The sequence below is a fragment of the Pavona decussata genome, unplaced genomic scaffold (genome assembly GCF_977016875.1).
Source record: "Pavona decussata unplaced genomic scaffold, jaPavDecu1.1 SCAFFOLD_366, whole genome shotgun sequence".
Lineage (NCBI taxonomy): Eukaryota > Metazoa > Cnidaria > Anthozoa > Scleractinia > Agariciidae > Pavona > Pavona decussata.
This window is the reverse complement of record NW_028145742.1, coordinates 373,183-395,706: the sequence shown is the minus strand read 5'-3', so window position 1 is coordinate 395,706 and position 22,524 is coordinate 373,183. Positions and strand designations below refer to the sequence as shown.

The 22,524-nt window shown below is 39.1% G+C and overlaps 3 protein-coding genes, 1 long non-coding RNA gene and 3 pseudogenes across 8 annotated transcripts in view; 1 reads left to right on the top strand and 6 right to left on the bottom strand.

Moving 5' to 3' along the window:
* LOC146452553 (uncharacterized) overlaps positions 1–22,524 on the top strand; it is a 172,781-nt gene that overhangs the window by 133,150 nt on the left and 17,107 nt on the right. The gene's annotated exons all lie outside the window — the stretch shown is intronic.
* On the bottom strand, positions 43–9,746 carry LOC146452557 (uncharacterized). The gene is made up of 2 exons (XM_085097537.1): positions 7,707–9,746; positions 43–919 (listed from the first exon to the last, which is right to left on the bottom strand). Exon 1 carries the CDS (start codon positions 9,661–9,663, stop codon positions 8,023–8,025), a length of 1,641 nt encoding a protein of 546 aa, XP_084953663.1. The 5' UTR covers positions 9,664–9,746; the 3' UTR covers positions 43–919; positions 7,707–8,022.
* Positions 1,371–20,050, bottom strand: LOC146452556 (uncharacterized). 2 transcript variants are annotated; one of them, XR_014859677.1, is made up of 2 exons: positions 17,950–20,047; positions 1,371–1,817 (listed from the first exon to the last, which is right to left on the bottom strand). XR_014859677.1 is itself a non-coding variant. In XM_085097536.1 (2 exons), the coding sequence occupies exons 1-2, from the start codon at positions 19,829–19,831 to the stop codon at positions 18,185–18,187; spliced, it is 1,569 nt and encodes a 522-aa protein (XP_084953662.1). In that variant the 5' UTR covers positions 19,832–20,050; the 3' UTR covers positions 17,601–18,184. The 2 variants fall into 2 exon arrangements, 1 of the variants encoding a protein (XP_084953662.1); XM_085097536.1 differs by lacking the exon at positions 1,371–1,817 and having other exon boundaries at positions 17,601–19,612; positions 19,691–20,050.
* Positions 2,457–20,489, bottom strand: LOC146452555 (uncharacterized; annotated as a pseudogene). Its single transcript, XR_014859678.1, has 2 exons — positions 20,459–20,489; positions 2,457–4,657 (listed from the first exon to the last, which is right to left on the bottom strand). The product of XR_014859678.1 is annotated as an uncharacterized LOC146452555 (transcript).
* LOC146452550 (uncharacterized) overlaps positions 10,997–22,524 on the bottom strand; it is a 43,173-nt pseudogene continuing 31,645 nt past the window's right edge. The window contains exon 3 of the transcript XR_014859679.1: positions 10,997–12,167. The product of XR_014859679.1 is annotated as an uncharacterized LOC146452550 (transcript). The remainder of the gene's footprint in view (positions 12,168–22,524) is intronic.
* The window catches only part of LOC146452554 (uncharacterized), a 28,370-nt pseudogene continuing 16,842 nt past the window's right edge, over positions 10,997–22,524 (bottom strand). Inside the window, exon 2 of the transcript XR_014859714.1 lies at positions 10,997–12,167. The product of XR_014859714.1 is annotated as an uncharacterized LOC146452554 (transcript). The remainder of the gene's footprint in view (positions 12,168–22,524) is intronic.
* Positions 13,203–22,524, bottom strand: part of LOC146452552 (uncharacterized) — a 27,112-nt gene continuing 17,790 nt past the window's right edge. Inside the window, 2 exon segments of the mRNA XM_085097552.1 lie at positions 13,203–14,409; positions 14,708–14,832. Coding sequence (XP_084953678.1) covers positions 13,421–14,409; positions 14,708–14,711 — 993 coding nt within the window. The 5' untranslated portion in view covers positions 14,712–14,832 and the 3' untranslated portion in view covers positions 13,203–13,420.

Sequence of the window (22,524 nt, the reverse complement as noted above, 5' to 3'; positions counted from 1 at the left end):
TAAAGAACTCAAGCTCACACAAAAAGAAAACCGCACACTGCATCACTTTACAACAATGATTTTATTTTTTTAAAGGTTTTTATTATTATGCACTATTTCAATGGTTTACAACAAAAGGAAATGACAATTTATAAGAAAAGTAACATAAAGACGGCATTAAATTACATAACTGTGAAAAGTAAAATGTGCGCAGTGACCAAAGGAGCTTAGGCTTTCGAGTTGGTCACTGCCACGTGCAACTAACTGGCGTATTACGTGCAACAAACTAGAGCAAAAAAAAAAGTAAAGAATAATAAAAGTGCAATAATACATACTACAATTTTTACATAAAAACAATAAAAATGATAATTAATAGTGAGGGCAGTACCTTCTAAATTATTGTAGTTACACATTCTAGAAAACTCCTTATGAACCGAACTGCTTATATTAAATTAATTTAAACATCTACCCTGCGATCTTTCTTCAAAAAAAATCACTATAAAACACATGACCAAGTCTAAAAGAAAAATCAAAGTTTACTAATACACCTGAGACATCTAATTAATCTAAAGATCCAACTTTCAAAGTTTTACTCAGTTGATTATTGAGCGGTGTTTTTCAGGAGTAATGGCCTCCTGGTGTTTTACAATATTCGGCACAATCAACAGAATAAATTTTCAGGGAAAATGAGAAAATCAACTAAAACAACAAACAAATAAAATATTTATTTGGTGAGTATTTTAACTCGTATTTCTTAACTAGGAACCAATCAAATTGCGTAAAACAACAATATCCTATCATAATGATACCCCGGCCGAGTTGTTTACGAACAAATTATATAAAGGTGCAAAACAGTTGAGCTCAGACTTTCGAAAATCCTTAGCTCCCTCACGCGTCATTAAAAGTACAATTCCTGCTCACAAATTCGGGATCAAAATACCTAGAACTTTACCGATTGGCTTCAGAATCCCCGGACAACTGACAGTTTACAGACAGAGAAGATTACTATAATTAGATCTGTAGGTAAATGGGATTGTTACAGTGATCTGTTCCAAAATGTTACACAAAGTCTCGTCAGAACAATGAATAGATGTGAAAAAATCAAATAAATTAGTTTCTATTTGCCTAACTTTAGCTGCTAGGGTAATATTTTAGGTAATTAATTTATCAGTCCAGCATTAGGCTTATTTTGTTGATCTTTCCCGTAAGCGACCACTTCCCGTAAGCGACCACTTTGTCGTGCACCAAGGGTGGTCATTTGTACACGATGACGTGATCTTACACGAGTATGTCATGTGCTTGTCACGAGTCATACGACCTTTGTCGTGTTACAAAATTTACTTCTAAAAATATAATTCGTAAAAAATCTAGCCTCCCACGCAGTCGTAATACGAGTCCCCTAAAAGCGACTGCGTGGGAGGCTAGTAAAAATCCGGCTTCTGTTTATTTTTCTCCAAGTCCCTCAAACAGCGATTCCCGTGGGTTGACAAGTTTTCGAACGATGTACATAGAAGAATTAAAATGAGGCTAATCGCTGCAGTGCGCAGAGCCGTGAGTTTTAGGTTGGCTAAGGATCCTTCAGAATTACCAACAAAATAAACCACGGCAATAATGTTGCTCTCAAAGTAAGTACAGATCATGCAAATGTTTATGTAGAAAACATACCGTGTCAGAAATTTGTGTTTATTAAGGATGAATATGAAAAGCACATTGCAGACTGTGTACACAGTGTTGTATTCTATAGAGTAAGAAAAAGCTTCGTTTGGGGAACAACATGGTACTACGTCTACCACGCAACATGCCATCCACTTTTAAAATTTCAAAGCAGATTCTACGACCTCAAGCCCTGTATAATTTCTGCGTGTTATACAACAGCATCTGCTATGTCAGTATGAGTATCACAATAAGTCATTTATTTTGGCTCGAAAGCTGAACCTTGGTTGACAGCTCTCTTTAAAGGGAAAACTGTACTGTATCACGAAAATTTCTGTCATTTCAAAACCCCAAAATGTTTGACTGTTGACAGAAACAACAAAATAATTGTCAAGTTTGTTAAAATTATCACCCCAGTACAATAAAACTGTCGATTAGTGCCTCTGGCCAGAGACAGGGTAGGCCGGTTTCGATTGAAACTTGAAAAATATTAGGCCAATGTTTTTCAAGTTCTCCCATTTTTGTTTCCAAAATGCACTAGAACAGATCACAAGTTGTTTCTTTCAAGAATTGAGTTGATTTCGTTCCTCTCTACCCTGCGAGCAGAGGCCCTTCGATCTTCCTAGGGTAGTTCCTCTCGTCATTCTAGAATTATTTGGCAGGTGATTGAAGGCCTTATTTCATCATTTTTAACAAAAGATATGAAATCCCCATGATACTTGCCTTTAATTTCAAAACACAACAAAGATCGTATGACTCGTGACTAGCAGATGACATAATTCCAGTCGTGTAATATTTCAGAAATTTCCTACCGAGGAAAATAATTCGTAAAATAAGGCCTCAGTTTATTTCTCCCCAAGTCCCTCAAACAGCGATTGCCGTGGCTTGACAAGTTTTCGAACAATGTGCATAGAAGAATTAAAACTTATTGTCAAAGTTAGGCCAATCGCCACAGTGCGAAGAGCCGCGAGTTTTAGGTTGGCTAAGGATCCTTGAGAATTGAATAAAATACGGCCGCAACGTCGCTCTCAACGTAAGCACAGATCATGCAGATGCTTATGTAGAAAACATACCGTGTCACAACTTTGTGTTTGTTAAGAATAAATATGAAAAGCACATTGCAGACCGTGCACAAAGTGTTGTATGTTATAAAATAAGAAAAAGGTGCAATTGGGGAAAAAAATGGTACTACTACTACCCCTAAAATTAACAAATAAATGTTTGATGCAAACCAGTTACTTCGAATCAGTTTTGAAAATTCAGTTTGAATGGTCCACGTAATGTTACAGGCGAACCGACTGTACATGAAAAAAACAATTATCTGAAAAGTTGGCCAAATAAGATACAAAGAAGACAGATCTGTGCCATACATGCCGATGATGCCGTCGTCAAATCTAAAAAAAGAAAACCCGCCGAGAGATATACCTACAGGGAGAGCTGCTATAACAAGAATCACATACAAAAAGCCTACCGCAATTGCGGGGAGAGGAATCTTTCTGATAATGTTCAAACATCCAGTGCCTCGGGGTTGTCTCGTGTAGTCATTGATTACAGTCGGTTGTGTGGTACGTAGCGGCTGTTCTTCGCCATCTCTCGTTTGAGTGGAGATGTTGAGATGTGTTCTATTTCCTCCTTCTTCCATGGTTCGAAGTTCAGCTTCGTTCTCATCTGTCTGACCACTGTTGTCCAACTGTTGACCACCAGACACCCAACAGAATTTTTTTTTACGTCTTAGCCACTCCAAAGTTATTATCGGTCCAACAAGGAACCAGTAATAAAGTTTGTTTAAGTATGATAGCATTTGTGTCAGTTCAAATGAAGGCTGCTCGGCAACTCTTATCTCCACATTGGTAAGGTGAGCCATACTTAAAACTATATCAACTGCAACTTTATCCCCATAAGTGCTTTTACACTCGTTATCCCAGTTAACATTTAAAACCGGAATTAACAAGTTGTTCCCGCGCGTCGGCGAAGGATTATTGATGTTTGGCCGGTCTCCAAAATGTATTAATACAGCATATCCCGCATTCTGCGCATTTATTGCCAGCTTTTGGAAGGGACATCTCGTCTGACTATTGTTCCGAACAATGTTGCTCTCGTTAACCTTTATAAGAGTCTTAAGGTTAACGAGAGCAACTTTGTGCATTTGAATATTTGCCTTACTTACATCTTCCGGCACTTGACATGCATCTGTGAGTTCTAAATACACCGCCAGACCATTTAAACGGGAGTCTTGCTCGCCTGATGTTGAATGTATAAAGGAACTCAGTGAAGGTTTAACTGGATAGAACCCTGGGGTTTTGATCTCGTCCAATTCGCATTTCACATCCACCTCTTGTAGAGTTAACGTTGGATAATGCTGGTTATCAACACTGTAGCCGAAAGGGGAGAAGCTCCAGAAAATCCAAGCTGTTATTATTGCCAAGACCAAAATGCAACTGCCTATCACAGCACACTTTCCCGACATCTTCACCAAGTTACATCGCAAATATCAAATACTCGATCCGATCACTGTAAGGCAACACTCTCTTGTTCCCAGGCGCTTTTTACACCTCCATTTTAAACCCAAAGAATGCCCTGGACACAAGTTTTTTAATTCATTTCATCATTACCCCATCTCCCAAGGCATAAACCGGCTATACCCCGCCCGGGGAGTGGGGAATTTTGCATTTGATTGGAATGGGCGAGAAATTTTGAAGCAGATTTATTTTCTGGTCTTGCAGAATATAAGCGCATGGGTTTTCTTTCCAGGTTTGTGATTATTGAAGAGTTTTAAAGGACATGATTTTCCCTTTTCGAGTGAAAAACCTAATTTTAGAGCTAATAATTTGTTTTTCAAGAGGAGCATTTCAGCCCCTTGAAAAGCCAAACCTCAAACGTTAAAATGCCCGGAGGAGAAGAGATTTTATTGAGGTTTTAAAGACTCTTTAAAGAGACATTGGTGCGTGACGGCGCGAAATGATTATCAGTCACTGGAACACTTCATGACCTTGAATGATTAGTGGCCAAATACATCTTGCGACTCCTCAGAATTCTGGAAGGGGTGTGCGGCTCGCTTCTCCAAACCCTGACCCTATTTCAGACCACAATATATAATTTTTCTGCGTCCTTTTTCAGACCTGACCTCTAAAATTCGTATCCATGTTCAGACCTAGTTTCTAAAATCCATACACGTTTTCAGACCAAAATGGTTAAAATCCGTATCCATTTCAAACCAAAACAGCTCAAAACCATACCCTTTGGCGCCACACATACACTGTACCTAAAGAGCTTATATAAGGCAGAAATGTAGAACACGACGCTCACAAGATTTCGTGACCTTAAGATTTTAAAAAGTGGGATTTAAACGTTAGTTTTATAGATTAATTATTGTGTTCGACGTACAAAGAACGCACTCCTAATTACGGTTGGAGTCGAGGTTGTGTGGGACAATCAATGAATGAATGGATCTTGGGATATGTATCTGGCACCCCCTTAGATTTGCGGGGGCCGACGACTGATCATCAACAACTTGGCAAAGGAGAGAGGGAGCCTGAAATCGTTTGTGGATATTGTAGAGTACTGCAAAAGACGGGACTTAGATTGTCAAGTGAATTGGTTACAAAAGGGGCTTTAAAACAGTTTCCTCTATCCGTAAGCATGAAAAGCTATTCTAGAGGAAAATTGAAAAGAAGAACCGTCTATATTCCACTCCAAACTCAATAAACCAAAACTGCGAGAAAAGCGTATTAATTTGGCTATCCCTAACATAAGGAAAGAATAGGTTTCAGAATCTCGACAAATAGACTGTACTTAGTTTTCTTCTCCAGAGAATTAAAGATAATAACGTTCCATGTCGTAAATTGTCGGTCTTAATCTTTTAAAGCTAGGGTAGCAGTTTGGAGTGTTCTTCATTTCAAACTTTCTTGATATTTTACGAAGACCAGCTAGGTCGCTTTAAGAGCGAACTCTTCTTCTTCTTGATGTGACGTTCAGAAACTATAGCCAGCCTAGATAGACTGATCGTTGGGCTGTCAAGATTATTTATGCAACAACAATTTTTGAAATTCGTTGTAATGGCAAAAGCACTGTGAGGACAGGGTCTACCTTGAGACTCCACCGCTCAAATCAACCTCGTTCCCACGATTCTCTCTCGAGGGAGAAAGAGAGAGAAACCTGGGAATGATGTAACGGAGAGATCTCTGTTTCAGGTTTCAGAGAGGTAAAACGGGTATCAGTTGATGGGGAGCCGGTTGGCTAATTAATCAGAAAAGAACTTCAAGAACCCATGAGGTTGCTACTGAACAAAATAATTACTAAAACTCACACTTTATTTACAAAATATCACTTAATGAAAATGCTACAAATGACTGTTACTACGAGTTAGTCAGGGGCACCCGACGGGAACATTTAAACAAAACACTTAAAATTTGTCTCTTGTGTTCGCAGATTGGTTTTTCTGGCCTTTTGAAGGCACAATGGTGTAACCTAATGCAGTTTGATCTGCATGTTCGGATGATATGCTTTAGCTGAAAATTCAAGTTGCATAAAGTTTTAGGAAACGAATTTACTAGCTGTCAGAAATGTCAAAAATGCTAGCTGACTTTTATTCACATTTTTTACTATAAAGTGGCCCTTTCAGAAACGAAAAGAATTACTGAATTTTCCAGGACTGCGAAATAATGAGCTGACCGTTTTGCCGAAAAACAACTGAATCCGAATTTCTAAGGCGACTTTGGCCTCCGAACAGATATCCACTGAAGTGAACCGTTGGGTGCCCCTGCTAAGTTATCTCAGTCACCACAGGGTGGTTCGTCAGAATCATTACACACTCTTGAAGTAGCAAGAAAAGATTCAATAGTTTAATATTATCAGCCTAATATCTACACGAGAAGCGCTTTCCATTTAGCCAAAACATTTTGGTTGAACCTTTAAAATTTGCTTTGCCCGGGTCAAACGAAAATTTGACGCCATTGAAAGGTACTCCACTTTTTCCATTCCCACGGTCAGAGCAGAAATTACTGTTGATTTGCACACAATTCCACTTCCGCTTTACAAGTTGTCTTCTTTCACCACCATCGTGCCATTACGACCCATTCCGTAAGCAAGTTGGAACGAATGAAACAAAAAAGCCTTTTCACTGTTTGACACAGAAACGTTTCCGGATTTAGTCATTTTGGATAAATACCGAAAGCGCTCCACCAAAATACAAGGGATTTTACGTCTTTGATGTCACGCGCAAATCTGAGTTCCTCTTACCCATGTCACGTGGAAATCATGGGAATCACGCAACTTGTAAACAAGATGTCACGAAAGCAAATTATCGCCATAAGTAACATGGTAGAATTTTTGACGATGAGTTAACAGGAACGGAGATTTTGCATATTACATGTTATTGAAAAACTACGTACATTTGCTGACCGCTTCTTTATCAATTTCTCGGTCCATTAAAAAATAAAGGAAAGTTTTAGAAACGATGGTAAAATGGCCAATTCCGTGATCCAAACACAGATCGTCTAATTAACTGAATTAACTCAGGCTGACACTGGAATCACCAAAAAGAAAACTGTACAATGTATTACTTTACAAGACCGCTTCTACTGTAGTCACACACAAGTAACTAGTAAACTTGCGTCATTTTATGAAACTGTTTACGTTAAATTAATTTAACTATCTATCCTGCGATCCTTCTTAAAAAAATCAGAATAAAACACATGACCAAGTCTATAAGCTGCTAAAAGAAAAGTCGAAGTTTACTCATACAAATGAAGACTAATTTTCGTAAAGATCCAACCTTCTAAGTTTAACTCATTGGTTTATCGAGTGTTTTAGAATATTTTCCGGAACAAGAAGATAAAGCTACCGGAAAGAGCAAAAAACCAATCAAATTACAATAAAATAAATAAAATATTCATTTGATGGTATATTGTCTATTATATATATTTAATTTTCTTAACTAGGATCTAATCAGATTGCCTCAAACTACATTATAAATTTTTCCGAACAGCGGCTGGTAATTGAGCCTATAATGAATCCCAAGTTCACAGTAGGATTGACTGAACTGGATCCTGCTCATAAATTCGGGATCAAAATACTCAGTACTTCACCATTTGGCTTTAGAATCCCCATCCGCAACATGCCAGCCACTTTTAAAATTTCAGAGCGGATTCTACGACCTCAAGCTCTGTATAATTTCTACGTGTTATACAACAACATCTACTATTGATCTCTGAGTATCACAAAAAGTCATTCATTTTTGCTCGAAAGCTGAACCTTGTTCGAGATCTCTCTTTAATTTCAAAATACAACAAAGGTCGTATGACTCGTGACTAGCACATGACATAATACCAGTCGTGTAAGATTTCAGAAATTTACTACCGAGGAAAATAATTCATAAAATAAGGCCTCAGTTTATTTCTCCCCAAGTCCCTCAAACAGCGATTCCCGTGGCTTGACAAGTTTTCGAACGATGTGCATAGAAGAATTAAAACTTATGGTTAAAGTGAGGCCAATCGCCACAGTACGGAGAGCCGTGAGTTTTAGGTTAGCTAAGGATCCTTGAGAATTGAGAGCAAAATAAAACACGGCCACAATGTCGCTCTCAACGTAAGCACAGATCATACAGATGCTTATGTAGAAAACATACCGTGTCACAACTTTGTGTTTGTTAAGGATTAATACGAAAAGCACATTGCAGACCGTGTACAAAGTGTTGTAAGTAACAAAATAAGAAAAGTTTTGACCAAAAGGAACGTTTACCCTGTTTGTGAAGGAACAATATGGCACTACTACACCTAAAACTAACAAATAAATGTTGGATGCAAACCAGTCACTTCGAATCAGTTTTGAAAATTCAGTTTGAATGGTCCACGTAATTTTACAGGCGAACCGACTGTACATGAAAAAACAAATTATCTGAAGAGTTGGCCAAACTCCAGTATCCAACAAGGGTACATACAGCCCTCTTCCATTCATGTCGTCGTCAAATCTAAAAAAAGATAACCCACCGCAAGATATACCTACAGGGAGAGCTACTGCAACGAGAATCAGATAATAAAAGCCCACCTTAATATCGTAGGGAGGAATATCTCTGAGAATGCCGTACAGATCCCGAACGTCTCGAGGCTGTCTCGTGTAGTCATTGATCACAGTCGGCTGTGTAGTAAGTAGCGGCTGTTCCTCGCCATCTCTATCTCGGTAATTCTCGATGGTTGAGTGGAGATGTGATCCTTCAGTTCTATTTCCTCCTTCTTCCATGGTTCGCATCTCAGCTTCGTTCTCATCTGTCTGACCATTGTTGTTTAACTGTTGACCGCCAGACATCCAACAGAATTTTTTTTTACGTCTTAGCCACTCCAGAGTTATTATCGGTCCAACAAGGAACCAGTAATAAAGTTTCTCGAGGTATGATTGCATTGTTGTCAGTTCATATGAAGGCTGCTCGTACAATGGAACCCTTATCTCCACATTGGTAAGGTCACTCGCACTCAAATCCAAGTAACGAAGTGGAACTTCATTCGCGCCCTGGTGTCTACACTCGTTTTCATTAACATTTAAAACCGGAATTAACAATTTTTCCTCTTGCGTCGGAAAAGGAAAACCTTTTGAGCTGTCTCCAAAATGTATCAACACAATATATCCCCTTTTCTGCGCTTTCACTGCCAGCTTTTGGAAGGGACATCTCGTCTGATCATTGTTCTCAAGGGTAACGAGAGCGACTTTGTGCAATTGAATTTTTGCTTTACTTACATCTTCCAGCGGTTGACATGCATTCGTGAGTTTTAAATACACCGCCAGACCATTTAAACGGGAGTCTTGGTCGCCCGATGTTGCCTGTATAAAAAACCACAGTAAAGGTCCTGACATCATATACAATTTGCATATCACCGGCGAATAAATTCCATCCGCTACGTCGGGAATTAGAGTCAGTGTTGCATTATGCTGATTATTAAAATCGTCGTGGTCCCAGAAAAAGAGGGGGATGAACGAAACAAAAGTTGTTATTGCCAAGAATAGAATGGAACCGCCTATTACAGCACACTTTCCCGACATCTTTACCAAATTAAATCGTAAATATCAAATACTCGATCCGATCCCTGTAAGGCAACACTCTCTTGTTCCCAGTCGCTTTTCACACCTCCATTTTGAAATCAAAGAATGCCCTGGGCACAAGTTTTTAATTCATGTCATCCCCGCCCCATCCCCCAAGGCATAAAGCGGGCATTTGAGTATACGCCGCGCGGGGAGTAGGGCATTTTACGTTTGATTGGGATGGGTGACAAATTCTTGAAGCAGATTTATTTTCTGGTCTTGCAGAATATAAACGCAAAGTTTTCTTTACAGGTTTGTGAGTATTGAAGAGTTTTAAAGGACACGATTTTCCCGTTTCGAGTGAATGGCTACCAAAAATGGCCTCAAAACAGTTTTTGAAGGCATCACTGACTTACCAATATGTCTCTGTCCTCAACCATGGGAAACTAATTTTAGAGCTGATAATTTGTTTTTCATGAGAGGCATTTCAGCCCCTTGAAAAGCCAAACCTCAAACGTTAAAATGCCCGGGAAGAGGAGGAGAGATTTTATTGAAGTTTTAAAGAGACATCGGTGCGTGACGGCGCGAAATGATTATCAGTCACTTCTTGGCCTTGAATGTTTCGTGGACAAATACATCTTGCGACAAAGATAAGAGCTCCTCAGAATGTTTGGTGCAGGAGTGTGGCTCGCTTCTCTAAACTCTGACCCTATTTCAGACCAAAATATACAATTTTCCAGTGTATTTTTTCAGACCTGAACTCTAAAATTTGTATTCATTTCTCAGACCTAGTTTCTAGAATCCATACCCGTTAATGTAAAATCCATACCCGTAGTCAGAATTTCAAACCAAAATGGTTAACATCTATATCCCATTTTAGACCAAAACAGCTCTAAAACCATACCCTTTCTTGCCGCACATATCTATATAGCTTATACAGTTGTTTCGACATAGGTATCCAAAAAAGCGTAAAGGCGTATACGACAATGCCGAAAGGTAGTCTGCGAAATACCAATAAATTTCAATAATAGCTGTATATGGCAGAGGTGTAGAACACGACGCTCACAAGATTTCGTGACTTTTAGGTTTTAGACGTGAAAACTGCAAAGGACCGCGAGTTTTAGATTTTAGTTAGATTTAAACGCTAGTTTTATAGATTAATAATTGTGTTTTTAAAGAACACACTTCTAATTGCGCATCCCCCGCAGATTTTTCAGGAGCGGATGACATCATCACCAACTTGGCAAAGGAGAGAGAACCCGCACTCCCTAACCTTTGATTATTACTAGTTGCATTTATAATTTAGTAAATTTCGTATTTTGACTCTGTAATTCAGCTATATATCAGCTGCAGATGAGTTCAATAAACGGTTTTTATTTGTTTATCTCGCCCTCTTGGCAACTTGGTACTACACAGTTCGAAGACTTTGGTCTGCATCTCGTGGTATGTACAACTTCCGCTAGCTCAGCGGACAAAGCGGTTTTGTATTGATGTATCCTATGCTTCTGAGGGCAACAGTTCCATGATCCACGAAATGATAGAATTGAAACTGTTCTACGTAGTCTCAGGGGAGGGGGTGGAGGGTTACTTAATTGACTTAATTGACTCTAGTTCAAAATTATACAAGATATATGTTATAGACCAGATAGTTTGCCCTATTAAACTAATATAATCCAAACTATACTGACAGTCACCTACCCTTAGGGGTATCGAATGGTCTTTGCGAGCATTTGCGAGCATGCGAGCAGTGTGTTTATTTTTGCGAGCACAAGCAGTTGTCAAATTTTTCTTGCGAGCAGCGAGCACTTCGAGTACTTCGTAAATTTTCCGCTAGCCGAAATCTCTCTTTTATTTAAAATAGGATACGTTGGTTTGTGCCAAGTAATAGCTAAGGTATCCGGTCAACTCGCCTACGTGCAAACTCGCCTACGAACAAACTTGCCTACAACTTGTCAGCTCGCCTACGTAGGCGACTTCTCTTCCTGACATAGGCGAGTTCACTCAAGTAATGTATGCCTTTTAAATAACTTTATGTTCTATCTAACTCGTTCTTTAATCCATAAACCTAAAAACAGAACAATAGTTACAGGCTGAACTGTTGAAGAAAGACTGAAGCCAGAGGAAAGGATGTTTTAACTCTATCATAACTGATTTATCGTTTATATATGTATAAAAAATAACTACGAAAGAGGATTAACGAAATTTCGAGCAATCGAGCACATGACGAGAATGCGAGCATGCGAGAAGTTGCAAAAATTTTGCGAGCACGAGCAAGCGAGCACCCGTGTAAATTTTGCGAGCAATTCGAGCAAAGGCCAAATTTTGCGAGCACTTTTACATTAAATGGGACCATTCGATACCCCTACCCTTATCCCAGGTTTTCTTTCTAATTTCATTTCTCAATTCTGTTTGAGAAAAAATAGCAAATAAAACCTCTGGGACTAGGATAAAAATTCACTTTGTTTCAAACTGATATTTTAAATTATAAACCTTATAAGTTTTACTAAAATGGTAAAGCTATAAACCTTTCTCTTACTAATATGCTAATAAATTTACACCGGTTTCAGAGTAATGTGGTAAATGTTATTCGCAAATTGCGGACTTTTTTAAATTATTCCCTATTTCAGACAACTGGTGATATCTAATTCCTCATTTCAAACCAAAGCGGTGAAACCTAACCTTATAAAATACCAAACGGCTTGGTCTATTTCGATACAAAAAAGTAAGGCAAAAGAGCCTGTACTCGTCACCATGCATGCAGACTCAGTACAGTGTACCCAGGGATGTAGGGAAGAGAATACGCGACATTCGACAGGTCCCCTTTTTCGTTTTTTCAGTCTGGTACGTGCGCTGAGCCTTTGGTTATACACATCTTTCTTAACTTTTTAAAATCCAAGAGGTTTTAAAAATATGTTAAAAGCCTTACTGCGTCTCCCAACCAATATCTCATGTAGTAATGTATGCTTGCTAACAATTTTTTTTTCTATTTAAATTGCGTGTACGTAAAAAACAAGTACAAAGGCTGCAAAGAGCAGGTTTCAAACGAGTGTCGCAAAACCAAACATTCAAAGTAGTTAGTCTGACCAATCACAACAAATGTAGGGGTATCGAATGGTCCCATTCAATTTATGAGTGCTTGCAAAATTTGGCCTTTGCTCGAATTGCTCGCAAAAATTACACGGGTGCTCGCTTGCTCGCAAATTTTTTGCAACTGCTCGCATGCTAGCATTCTGACTCACGTAAAGCTACGTGACGTAATTTGGCATCAAGCAGCCGGCCCAATTGGCTGTAAGATGATGGAACTGGTTGAACCGCCAAAGTTTTTTGTTAGATGTCAGCCAGATTATTAGCTATTACTTGGCGCAAAACAACGTATCCTATAATAAAAGAGAGATTCCAGCTAGCGGAAAATTTACTAAGTACTCGAAGTGCTCACTGCTCGCCATCTGTATTTTTCTAAAGAGCTCGCTGCTCGCAAGAAAAAATGTGCTCGCAAAAATAAACACACTGCTCGCATGCTCGCAAAGACCATTCGATACCCCTAAATGTAAAGAGCGCAAAAAACCAATCAGATTTTGTAGCAAATACATGTAACCGGCGTCAAGAGCGGGAAATTGCGTGGGAACAAGTCACGGCCGGCTTTGCATCTCATTGCTTGTAATGAGAATTTTGGCGCGAGTTTTGCAAACCAATCACAAAGCGAAGTGACGCAAAACCAAAGCAAACGCGAAATTACTTTCAACAGTTAATTGAAAACTGCTCTAAGGACTTTTTGTTATTAAGTGGCAGTTTCTATCGTCTTCATTTCAAAGGCATAAGACGCCATTTGATGGTCGCCACAGCCAAGCACTATTTTCAACGACCGTCTGTATTTTGGCAACCACAAGGCATAAATAAAAGCATCCAAAGCGACCTTTAGGAACAACATGACATTGCCAATATCCACCCCTGCATGTAAATTAAGTCTCTCTCGCTGGGTTTCTTGCTTCGTGTAAAACCAGATGTGTTGTATTATAATTTGAGGAAGAACGCACACAATGAGGATCCCTGACAACAGCAAAGTTACAATTGTGAACTGCTTCTCGCTAATCTTGTTGCTGCGAGTAGTGCCTGCGTGTCCACGCGTGTTTGGAGTCTCAGGGTCAGTCAGCGATTCTCCGAGCTGTCGAGATTTTTTGGCAAGTTTACGAAACGACCTCAATAGCATGAACGAAGTCAGTATGAGCAACACGGTAATGGGAGTTGGGTGAAGGTGGAGACCTACTTCATACAACGTTTCTGTTGAGACTCCAGCGAAATATAATGAGAAGAACATGGTGAAATACACACACCAGAGAACAGCATAGGCGATAACCTTGCGCGTCGTCACGATTGAGTGATAGCGATGCGGAAATGATATCGCGATGTACTGCGACAAAGTCAAACCAAGAACAAACATATACGAGGAGGCAACAGGCACGTAAGTATAAGGAGTACCAAAGAAGGCAAGACTGGCTTAAGGCTGATCAAGCTTTAGAGACTATGTTGTATATTGCTTTATTTGATACATTACGTAGAAAGGCTCGAAACACACCCCAGTCGTGAAGTCCACCAGGGCCAGAGCGACGATGAAATAAGTAGCAGGAGTGCGGAAGCATTTCAGAGGATCTTTGAAGATAGTTAACAACAGTAACACGTTGCTGATGATTGTTATTGGTGAGAGGATCATCAAGCAGATAGCACTGCCAAGCTGCGTGTTAAGGTAGAACGTTGGATCAGTATTATTATTAAAAACTGGATCATTGTATAATGCAATTCGAGCGATTTGATTGGTTTAGCGGCCATGGTATATGAGCCATTATACCATGCCCGAGAAATGGAGAACATTAAATAGTCTTCTTATTGCTCTTGCAAAGCGAAAACAGCAAAATCTAGCAATATTTCTAGATTTTTTTAATAAAACAATTATTCCATGAGCGCCGGTGTTGGATATGAGATGATTATAGCCAACTCGGCGCTGCGTGCCTCGTTGGCTATCTATCATCTCATATCCAACACCGGCGCTCATGGAATAATTGTTAATTATCCATGCCTTATCGAGTTCTTTGAGGTCGTTTCGATTCAGTACATAGACCGATCAATCGCTTTCAGTGGAGCAGGTTTCGCTGTGAAGCTAAGTTTCAGGTAAATCAAGAGTGTTGGCCAGACTCACTCTATTACTGACAAAGTTTCAACCGATTTTCAACTCAGCCGGCAAAGAGTATCTCTGTCACTACACAACACCTGACAACACTGTTTGGATCGTGACAAAACATCCCTTGCTTTAATATGACCTACCAGTGACGCGTGTAGGTGATGTCATCCAAGAACCACTAAGAATGGGGGACCAATATTGAGCTTAATATCAAAAGCCGGTTCCTTTGCTAAGTGTTAACGTAAATTTTTATTTTTTTTTCTTAGACTTTTCTCAAGAAACGTTCCAATTTTGCAATATTGTGGGAGACAAACTAAGTAATCTTGATCCAGGATTTGGCTCCATATAGCGATATAGATCTTAATTTTGCAAACAAGAATCGTGGTTAACGGAAGAGACAGATTTTACCATAGTTTCCTTCCGTTCATATCTAGGCTATGTTGAAACACTGGCACAGATCTAAAATGTGTGCGTAGGGAACTTGCATGATCCAATCATTCTTGGAACAAAACTTTCACAAATCCTGAAACTGTGTCGATACAAACTTGCGAGGGTCCAAACTGTGTTGGTACAAATTTGAAAGGGTCCAAACTTTGTTGGTACAAACTTTGAGAGGGTCTAAGCTGTGTTGGTTCCGAACTGTGTTGGTACTGACTGTGTCGCGGTACCGAAACTTGCGAGGACCCTAACCGTGTCAGTAAAAAACTTGCACGGATCTTAAGCTTAAGACTGAAGTTTGGAATTGTATCAAAATTGCAGTTCCAACGTCGCATATTTATTGTAGAATCCAATAAGGTTTTCACACAGTAAGGTGATTTAACATGTAAGGAACGAAGACTTGTGGGTATTGTGGAGTATTTAAAAGACGGGATTTTAGCTTTTCTGGCTAGTGAATCAATGGCTCACAAAGGGGGCTTTAAAACAGTTTTCTCTGTCCGTAAGCATGAAACGCTATTTCTTGAGGGAAAAATAAAAAGGTACCGTCCACTTTCCATTCCAAACTTAATAGACCCAAAGTACGAGAAAAGTTTATTAATTTGGTTTTCCTTAACACAAGGAAAATAATTGGGCTCAGACTCGCAACAAATAGACTGTACTTCTTTTTGTTCTACCATGCCGCAAATTGTCAGCCTTAACTTCAAAGCTACGGTAGCAGTTTGGAGTATTCTTCAGTTCAAACTTTCTTGGTATTTTACGAAGAGCAGGTTGGTCGTTTAAAAAGCAAACTCTTCTATCTACAGTTGATGTGACGTTCTGAAACTATAGCCAGCCTAGATTGACTGATCGTTGGGCCGTCAAGATCATTTATGCAACAGAAAATTTGAAACTCATTGGTTGAGAAAGTAATGGCAAAAGCAGTGTGAGGATAGGGTCTACCTAGAAGGTCCACCGCTCAGATCAACCTCGTTCTCAGGATTCTCTTTCGAGGGAGAAAAAGAGAGAAAAACCTGGGAACGATGTAACAATGACATCTCTGTTTCAGGTTTTAGAGACGTAAACGGGTATCAGTTGTTGGGGAGCGGGTACAGTATAGACTCAACAATCAGAAAACAACTTCAGGGACCCATGAGGTTGCTAAAAAAAACAATTACTAAAATTCACACTTTATTTCCAAAATATCACTTAATCAAAATGCTACAAATGACTGTTACCGCGAGTTAATCAGGGGCACCGGACGAGAACATTTTAACAAAATACTTACAATGTAGTCTCTTGTGTTCGCAGATCGTTTTTATGGCCTTTTGAGGGTACAAAGGTGTAAGCTAATGCAGTTTGATCTGCATGTTCGGATCATATGCTTTAGCTGAAAATTCAAGTTCCAAAAAACAAATTCACTAGCTGTTGTTGGCTTCATTTTACAAAAAATGGTAGCTGACTTTTATTCACATTTTTAACTATAAAGTGGCTCTTTCAAAAACGAAAAGAATTACTGAATTTTCCAGGACTGCAAAATATTGAGCTGACCGTTTTGCTGTAAAACAACTGAATCCGAATTTCTAAGGCGACTTTGGCCCTCGAACAGATATCCACTGAAGTGAACCGTTGGGTGCCCCTGCTAAGTTATCTCAGTCACCATAGGGTGGTTCGTCAGAATCATTACATACACTTGAAGTAGCAAGACGAGATTCAATCAGCCTAATATCTACAACTGGAGGGGCGCTTTCCATTTAGCCAAAATGTTTTGGTTGAACTTTTTGAATTTGCAACGACCGGATCAAACGGAAATTTTTAAAACAAATGGACGCCATTCAAAGGTACTCCACTTTTTCCATTTCAACGTTCAATTTGCACACAATTCCATTTCCGCTTTGTCGTCTTTTTTCATCATCATTGTGACATCAAGTATTAAAGTTTTTGATCAAACAATGAGATAGCAAGTTGGAACGGATGGAAAAAAAACTTTTCATTTGACACGGAAATTTTCTAGAATTAGTCAGTAACCGAAACTTTTGGCTAAATACCGAAAGCGCTCCACCAAAATAAAAGGGATTATACGTCTTTGATTTCACACCATTTAGGTGTCACGCGCAAATCTGAGTTCCTGCTTACCCATGTCACGTGGAAATCATGGGAATCACGCAACTTGTAAACAAGATATCACGAAAGCAAATTATCGCCATTAGTAACACGATGGTAAAACTTTTTGACGATGAGTTAACAGAAACGGAGATTTTGCATATTACGTCATTGAAAAACTACGTACATTTACTGACCGCTTCTTTATCAATTTCTCAGTCCATAAAAAAAATAAGGAAGTTTTAGCCCGGGGGGGGGGGGGGGGGGGGAGACTCTCTTATGAAAAGGATGGGCATGCTCGTCGGGAATTTTAAGTTAAACTCCTAAAGGAGACCAATCTGGGTATGGCCCAAACCTTTTTGGCCCCCTAAGAGAGACCATTTTAAAACAAAGACAAATAAACAATACAGTGTAACTTTTCGCGTACCACCCTAAACGAGACCTTCACGGCTAAATTTAATGGCGCCCCTTTCATTTGAGAGTCCCCCCCCCCCCAGGGAATTTTAGAAACGGTGGTAAAATGGCCAATTCTGTGATCCAAACACAGATCGTCCAACTAACTAAATTAACTCAGGCTGTCACTGCCACTTTTAAAATTTCAAAGCGGATTCTACGACCTCAATCTCTGTATAATTTCTGCGTGTTATACAACAATATCTGCTTTTGATCTCTGAGTATCACAACAAGTCATTCATTTTGGCTCGAAAGCTGAACCTTGTTCGAGAACTCTTTTTAATTTCAAAACAAAACAAAGGTCGTATGACTCGTGACTTGCACATGACATAATACCAGTCGTGTAATATTTCAGAAATTTGCTACCGAGAAAAATAATTCGTAAAATAGGGCTTCAGTTTATTTCTCCCCAAGTCCCTCAAACAGCGATTCCCGTGGCTTGACAAGTTTTCGAACGATGTGCATAGAAGAATTAAAACTTATGGTCAAAGTGAAGCCAATCGCCACAGTGCGGAGAGCCGTGAGTTTTAGGTTGGCTAAGGATCCTTGAGAATTGAGAGCAAAATAAAACACGGCCACAATGTCGCTCTCGACGTAAGCACAGATCATACAGATGCTTATGTAAAAAACATACCGTGTCACAACTTTGTGTTTGTTAAGGATTAATACGAAAAGCACATTGCAGACCGTGTAGAGAGTGTTGTAGGTTACAAAATAAGAAAAGTTTTGACTAAAAGAAACGTTTACCCTGTTTGTGAAGGAACAATATGGCACAACTACACCTAAAACTAACAAATAAATGTTGGATGCAAACCAGTCACTTCGAATCAGTTTTGAAAATTCAGTTTGAATGGTCCACGTAATTTTACAGGCGAACCGACTGTACATGAAAAAACAAAATATTTGAAGAGTTGGCCAAATTCCAGTATCCAACAAGGGTATGGGTGTAGCCAGCCCTGTGCCATATATGTCGTCGTCAAATCTAAAAAAAGACAACCCACCGCAAGATATACCTACAGGGAGAGCTACTGCAACGAGAATCAGATAATAAAAGCCCACCTTAATATCGCAGCGAGAAATATCTCTGAGAATGCCGTACACATTTTCAGCGTCTCGAGGCTGTCTCGTGTAGTCATTGATCACAGTCGGCTGTGTGATAAGTAGCGGCTGTTCCTCGCCATCTCTATCTCGGTAATTCTCGATGGTTGAGTGGAGATGTGATCCTTCAGTTTCACTTCCTCCTTCTTCCATGGTTCGCATTTCAGCTTCGTTCTCATCTGTCTGACCATTGTTGTCCAACTGTTGACCGCCAGACATCCAACAGAATTTCTTTGTACGTCTTAGCCACTCCAAAGTTATTATCGGTCCAACAAGGAACCAGTAATAAAGTTTCTCGAGGTATGATCGCATTGTTGTCAGTTCATTTGAACTCTGCTCGTACAATGGAACTCTTATCTCCACATTGGTAAGGTCACTCGCACTCAAATCCAAGTAACGAAGTGGAACTTCATACGCGCCCTGGTGTCTACACTCGTTTTCATTAGCAGTTAAAACCGGAATTAACAATTTTTCCCCCTGCGTCGGATAAGGAAAACCTTTTGAGCTGTCTCCAAAATGTATCAACACAATATATCCCCTTTTCTGCGCTTTCACTGCCAGCTTTTGGAAGGGACATCTCGTCTGATCATTGTTCTCAAGCGTAACGAGAGCGACTTTGTGCAATTGAATTTTTGCTTTACTAACATCTTCCAGCGGTTGACATGCATTTGTGAGTTTTAAATACACCGCCAGACCATTTAAACGGGAGTCTTGGTCGCCTGATGTTGCCTGTATGAAAAACCACAGTAAAGGTCCTGACATCCTATACAATTTGCATATCACCGGGGAATGAATTCCATCCGTTACGTCGGGAATTAGAGTCAGTGTTGCATTATGCTGATTATTAAAATCGTCGCGGTCCCAGAAAAAGAAGGGGATGAGCGAAACAAAAGTTGTTATTGCCAAGAATAGAATGGAACCGCCTATTACAGCACACTTTCCCGACATCTTTACCAAATTAAATCGTAAATATCAAATACTCGATCCGATCCCTGTAAGGCAACACTCTCTTGTTCCCAGTCGCTTTTCACACCTCCATTTTGAAATCAAAGAATGCCCTGGGCACAAGTTTTTAATTCATGTCATCCCCACCCCATCCCCCAAGGCATAAACCGGGCATTTGAGTATACCCCGCGCCGGGAGTGGGGCATTTTACGTTTGATTGGGATGGGTGACAAATTCTTGAAGCAGATTTATTTTCTGGTCTTGCAAAATATAAACGCAAAGTTTTCTTTACAGGTTTGTGAGTATTGAAGAGTTTTAAAGGACACGATTTTCCCGTTTCGAGTGAATGGCTACCAAAAATGGCCTCAAAACAGTTTTTGAAGGCATCACTGACTTACCAATATGTCTCTGTCCTCAACCATGGGAAACTAATTTTAGAGCTGATAATTTGTTTTTCAAGAGAAGCATTTCAGCCCCTTGAAAAGCCAAACCTCAAACGTTAAAATGCCCGGGAAGAGGAGGAGAGATTTTATTGAAGTTTTAAAGAGACATCGGTGCGTGACGGCGCGAAATGATTATCAGTCACTTCTTGACCTTGAATGTTTCGTGGACAAAAACATCTTGCGACACAGATAAGAGCTCCTCGGTATTTTTGGTGCAGGTGTGCGGCTCGCTTCTCTAAACCCTGACCCTATTTCAGACCAAAATATACAATTTTCCAGTGTATTTTTTCAGACCTGACCTCTAAAATTTGTATTCATTTTTCAGACCTGGTGGCTAGAATCCATACCCGTTAATGTAAAATCCATACCCGAAGTCAGAATTTCAAACCAAAATGGTTAACATCTATATCCCATTTTAGACCAAAACAGCTCTAAAACCATACCCTTTCTTGCTGCACATACCCATATAGCTTATACAGCTGTTTCGATATAGGTATCCAAAAAGAGCGTAAAGGCGTATACGACAATGCCGAAAGGTAGTCTGCGAAATACCAATAAATTTCAATAATAGCTGTATATGGCAGAGGTGTAGAACACGACGCTCACAAGATTTCGTGACCTTTAGATTGTAGACGTGAAAACTGCAAAGGACTGCGAGTTTTAGATTTTAGTTGGATTTAAACGCTAGTTTTATAGATTAATAATTGTGTTTTTAAAGAACACACTCCTAATTGCGCATCCCCCGAAGATTTTTCAGGAGCGGATGACATCATCACCAACTTGGCAAAGGAGAGAGAGCCCGCACTCCCTAACCTTTGATTATTATTAGTTGTATTTATAATGTAGTAAATTTCGTATTTTGACTCTGTAATTCAGCTATATATCAGCTGCAGATGAGTTTTTTGTCTTTTGTTTCTCTTTCTGGAGTTCAAAAACCACACCTCAGTTTAGTGACAGTAGACCTTAATCTTAATGTTATTGACTCTTTTCTTCTTTCCGGAGTTTAATAACCACACAATTGTTCAAAAACCACATCAGTTCAGTGACAGTAGACCTTTATAATAATGTTATAGTTTTTTCTCAGATTTTTGATTTTTTTCTCTTTTTTCTTCTTTCAGGAGTTCAATAACCATACAATAGTTAAAAACACACATCAGTTCAGTGACAGTAGACCTTAATATTAATTAATTAAAATTAATTAGTTAATATATTTTATATTTTATGTTATAATTTTTGTCTTTTTTCTTCTTTCTGTATTTCAGTAACCATACAATAGTTTCATGTCCCTTCCTGTCTTTCTATCTTGCTTGTGCATCAGACCAATGGAGAAAAAACCGAACAGACCCGAAGCGCTAACGATTATCTGGTACACCGAACATCCCTGTACCAAGATAGAAGCCCCACTTACACTATAAAAAACAGATCCCGGCTCTTTGTCTGTGTATTAAAATTTATTTTATTTCATATCAATTGTGTAATAGTAAGGGGGGGGGGGGGGGGGAAGTAGCAATTATGTTCATGTTATATCACAAGGACCACTATGTACTACTAATATGAGTTAAAACAGATTTTTGAGGCATTAAAGATTTTAAATAATTATTGTTGATTAATGAGTTTTAGGGACCAAATATTTAAAATTTATTACTTATTGGTTAACTATTTTATTTTAATTTATTAAGAGATTTAAAAAAAAATTACTAAGGAATTAACTTGCAAATTCCTAATGACTTCTACATTCTTTATGATGCAGATCCTCTGATATCCTAAAAGCGACATAGTGAACAAGACACCCCGTCTGCGCGCTCATATTATTCTGATTTGATATCAGCTTTGAAAGAGCAAGAAGGGGAAGCCGGCAACTACGCCCAAGCCGCATCAATAGGACCTAGATGTCATATTATTACGCCCAAATGACACTTTAAGGTCAAACTTATTAAAAAAATAATTATACGCTATGGTTAAAATTTTTAGATTTATCAAAGAAAAATGAATGGAAAAATGAATGGCAAAACCCCCAAAGATAAGGCAGGGAAGAGGCAGTTGACGAGCTAATGAAAGCGAATAAACAATGAGAACAATACATGTGATTTACAACTGTTATTAATAAATATTGTTTTCTGCAACTGATTACAAGTTTTGATTTTTTCTGAAAATTAACAACAGGATCTGTTATTTTTTTTAAAATATATATATAAACCGCTGTCGTCCCTTATTATGATGACTCGATAATTTGATCGGCCAAGCGGTCTAGCT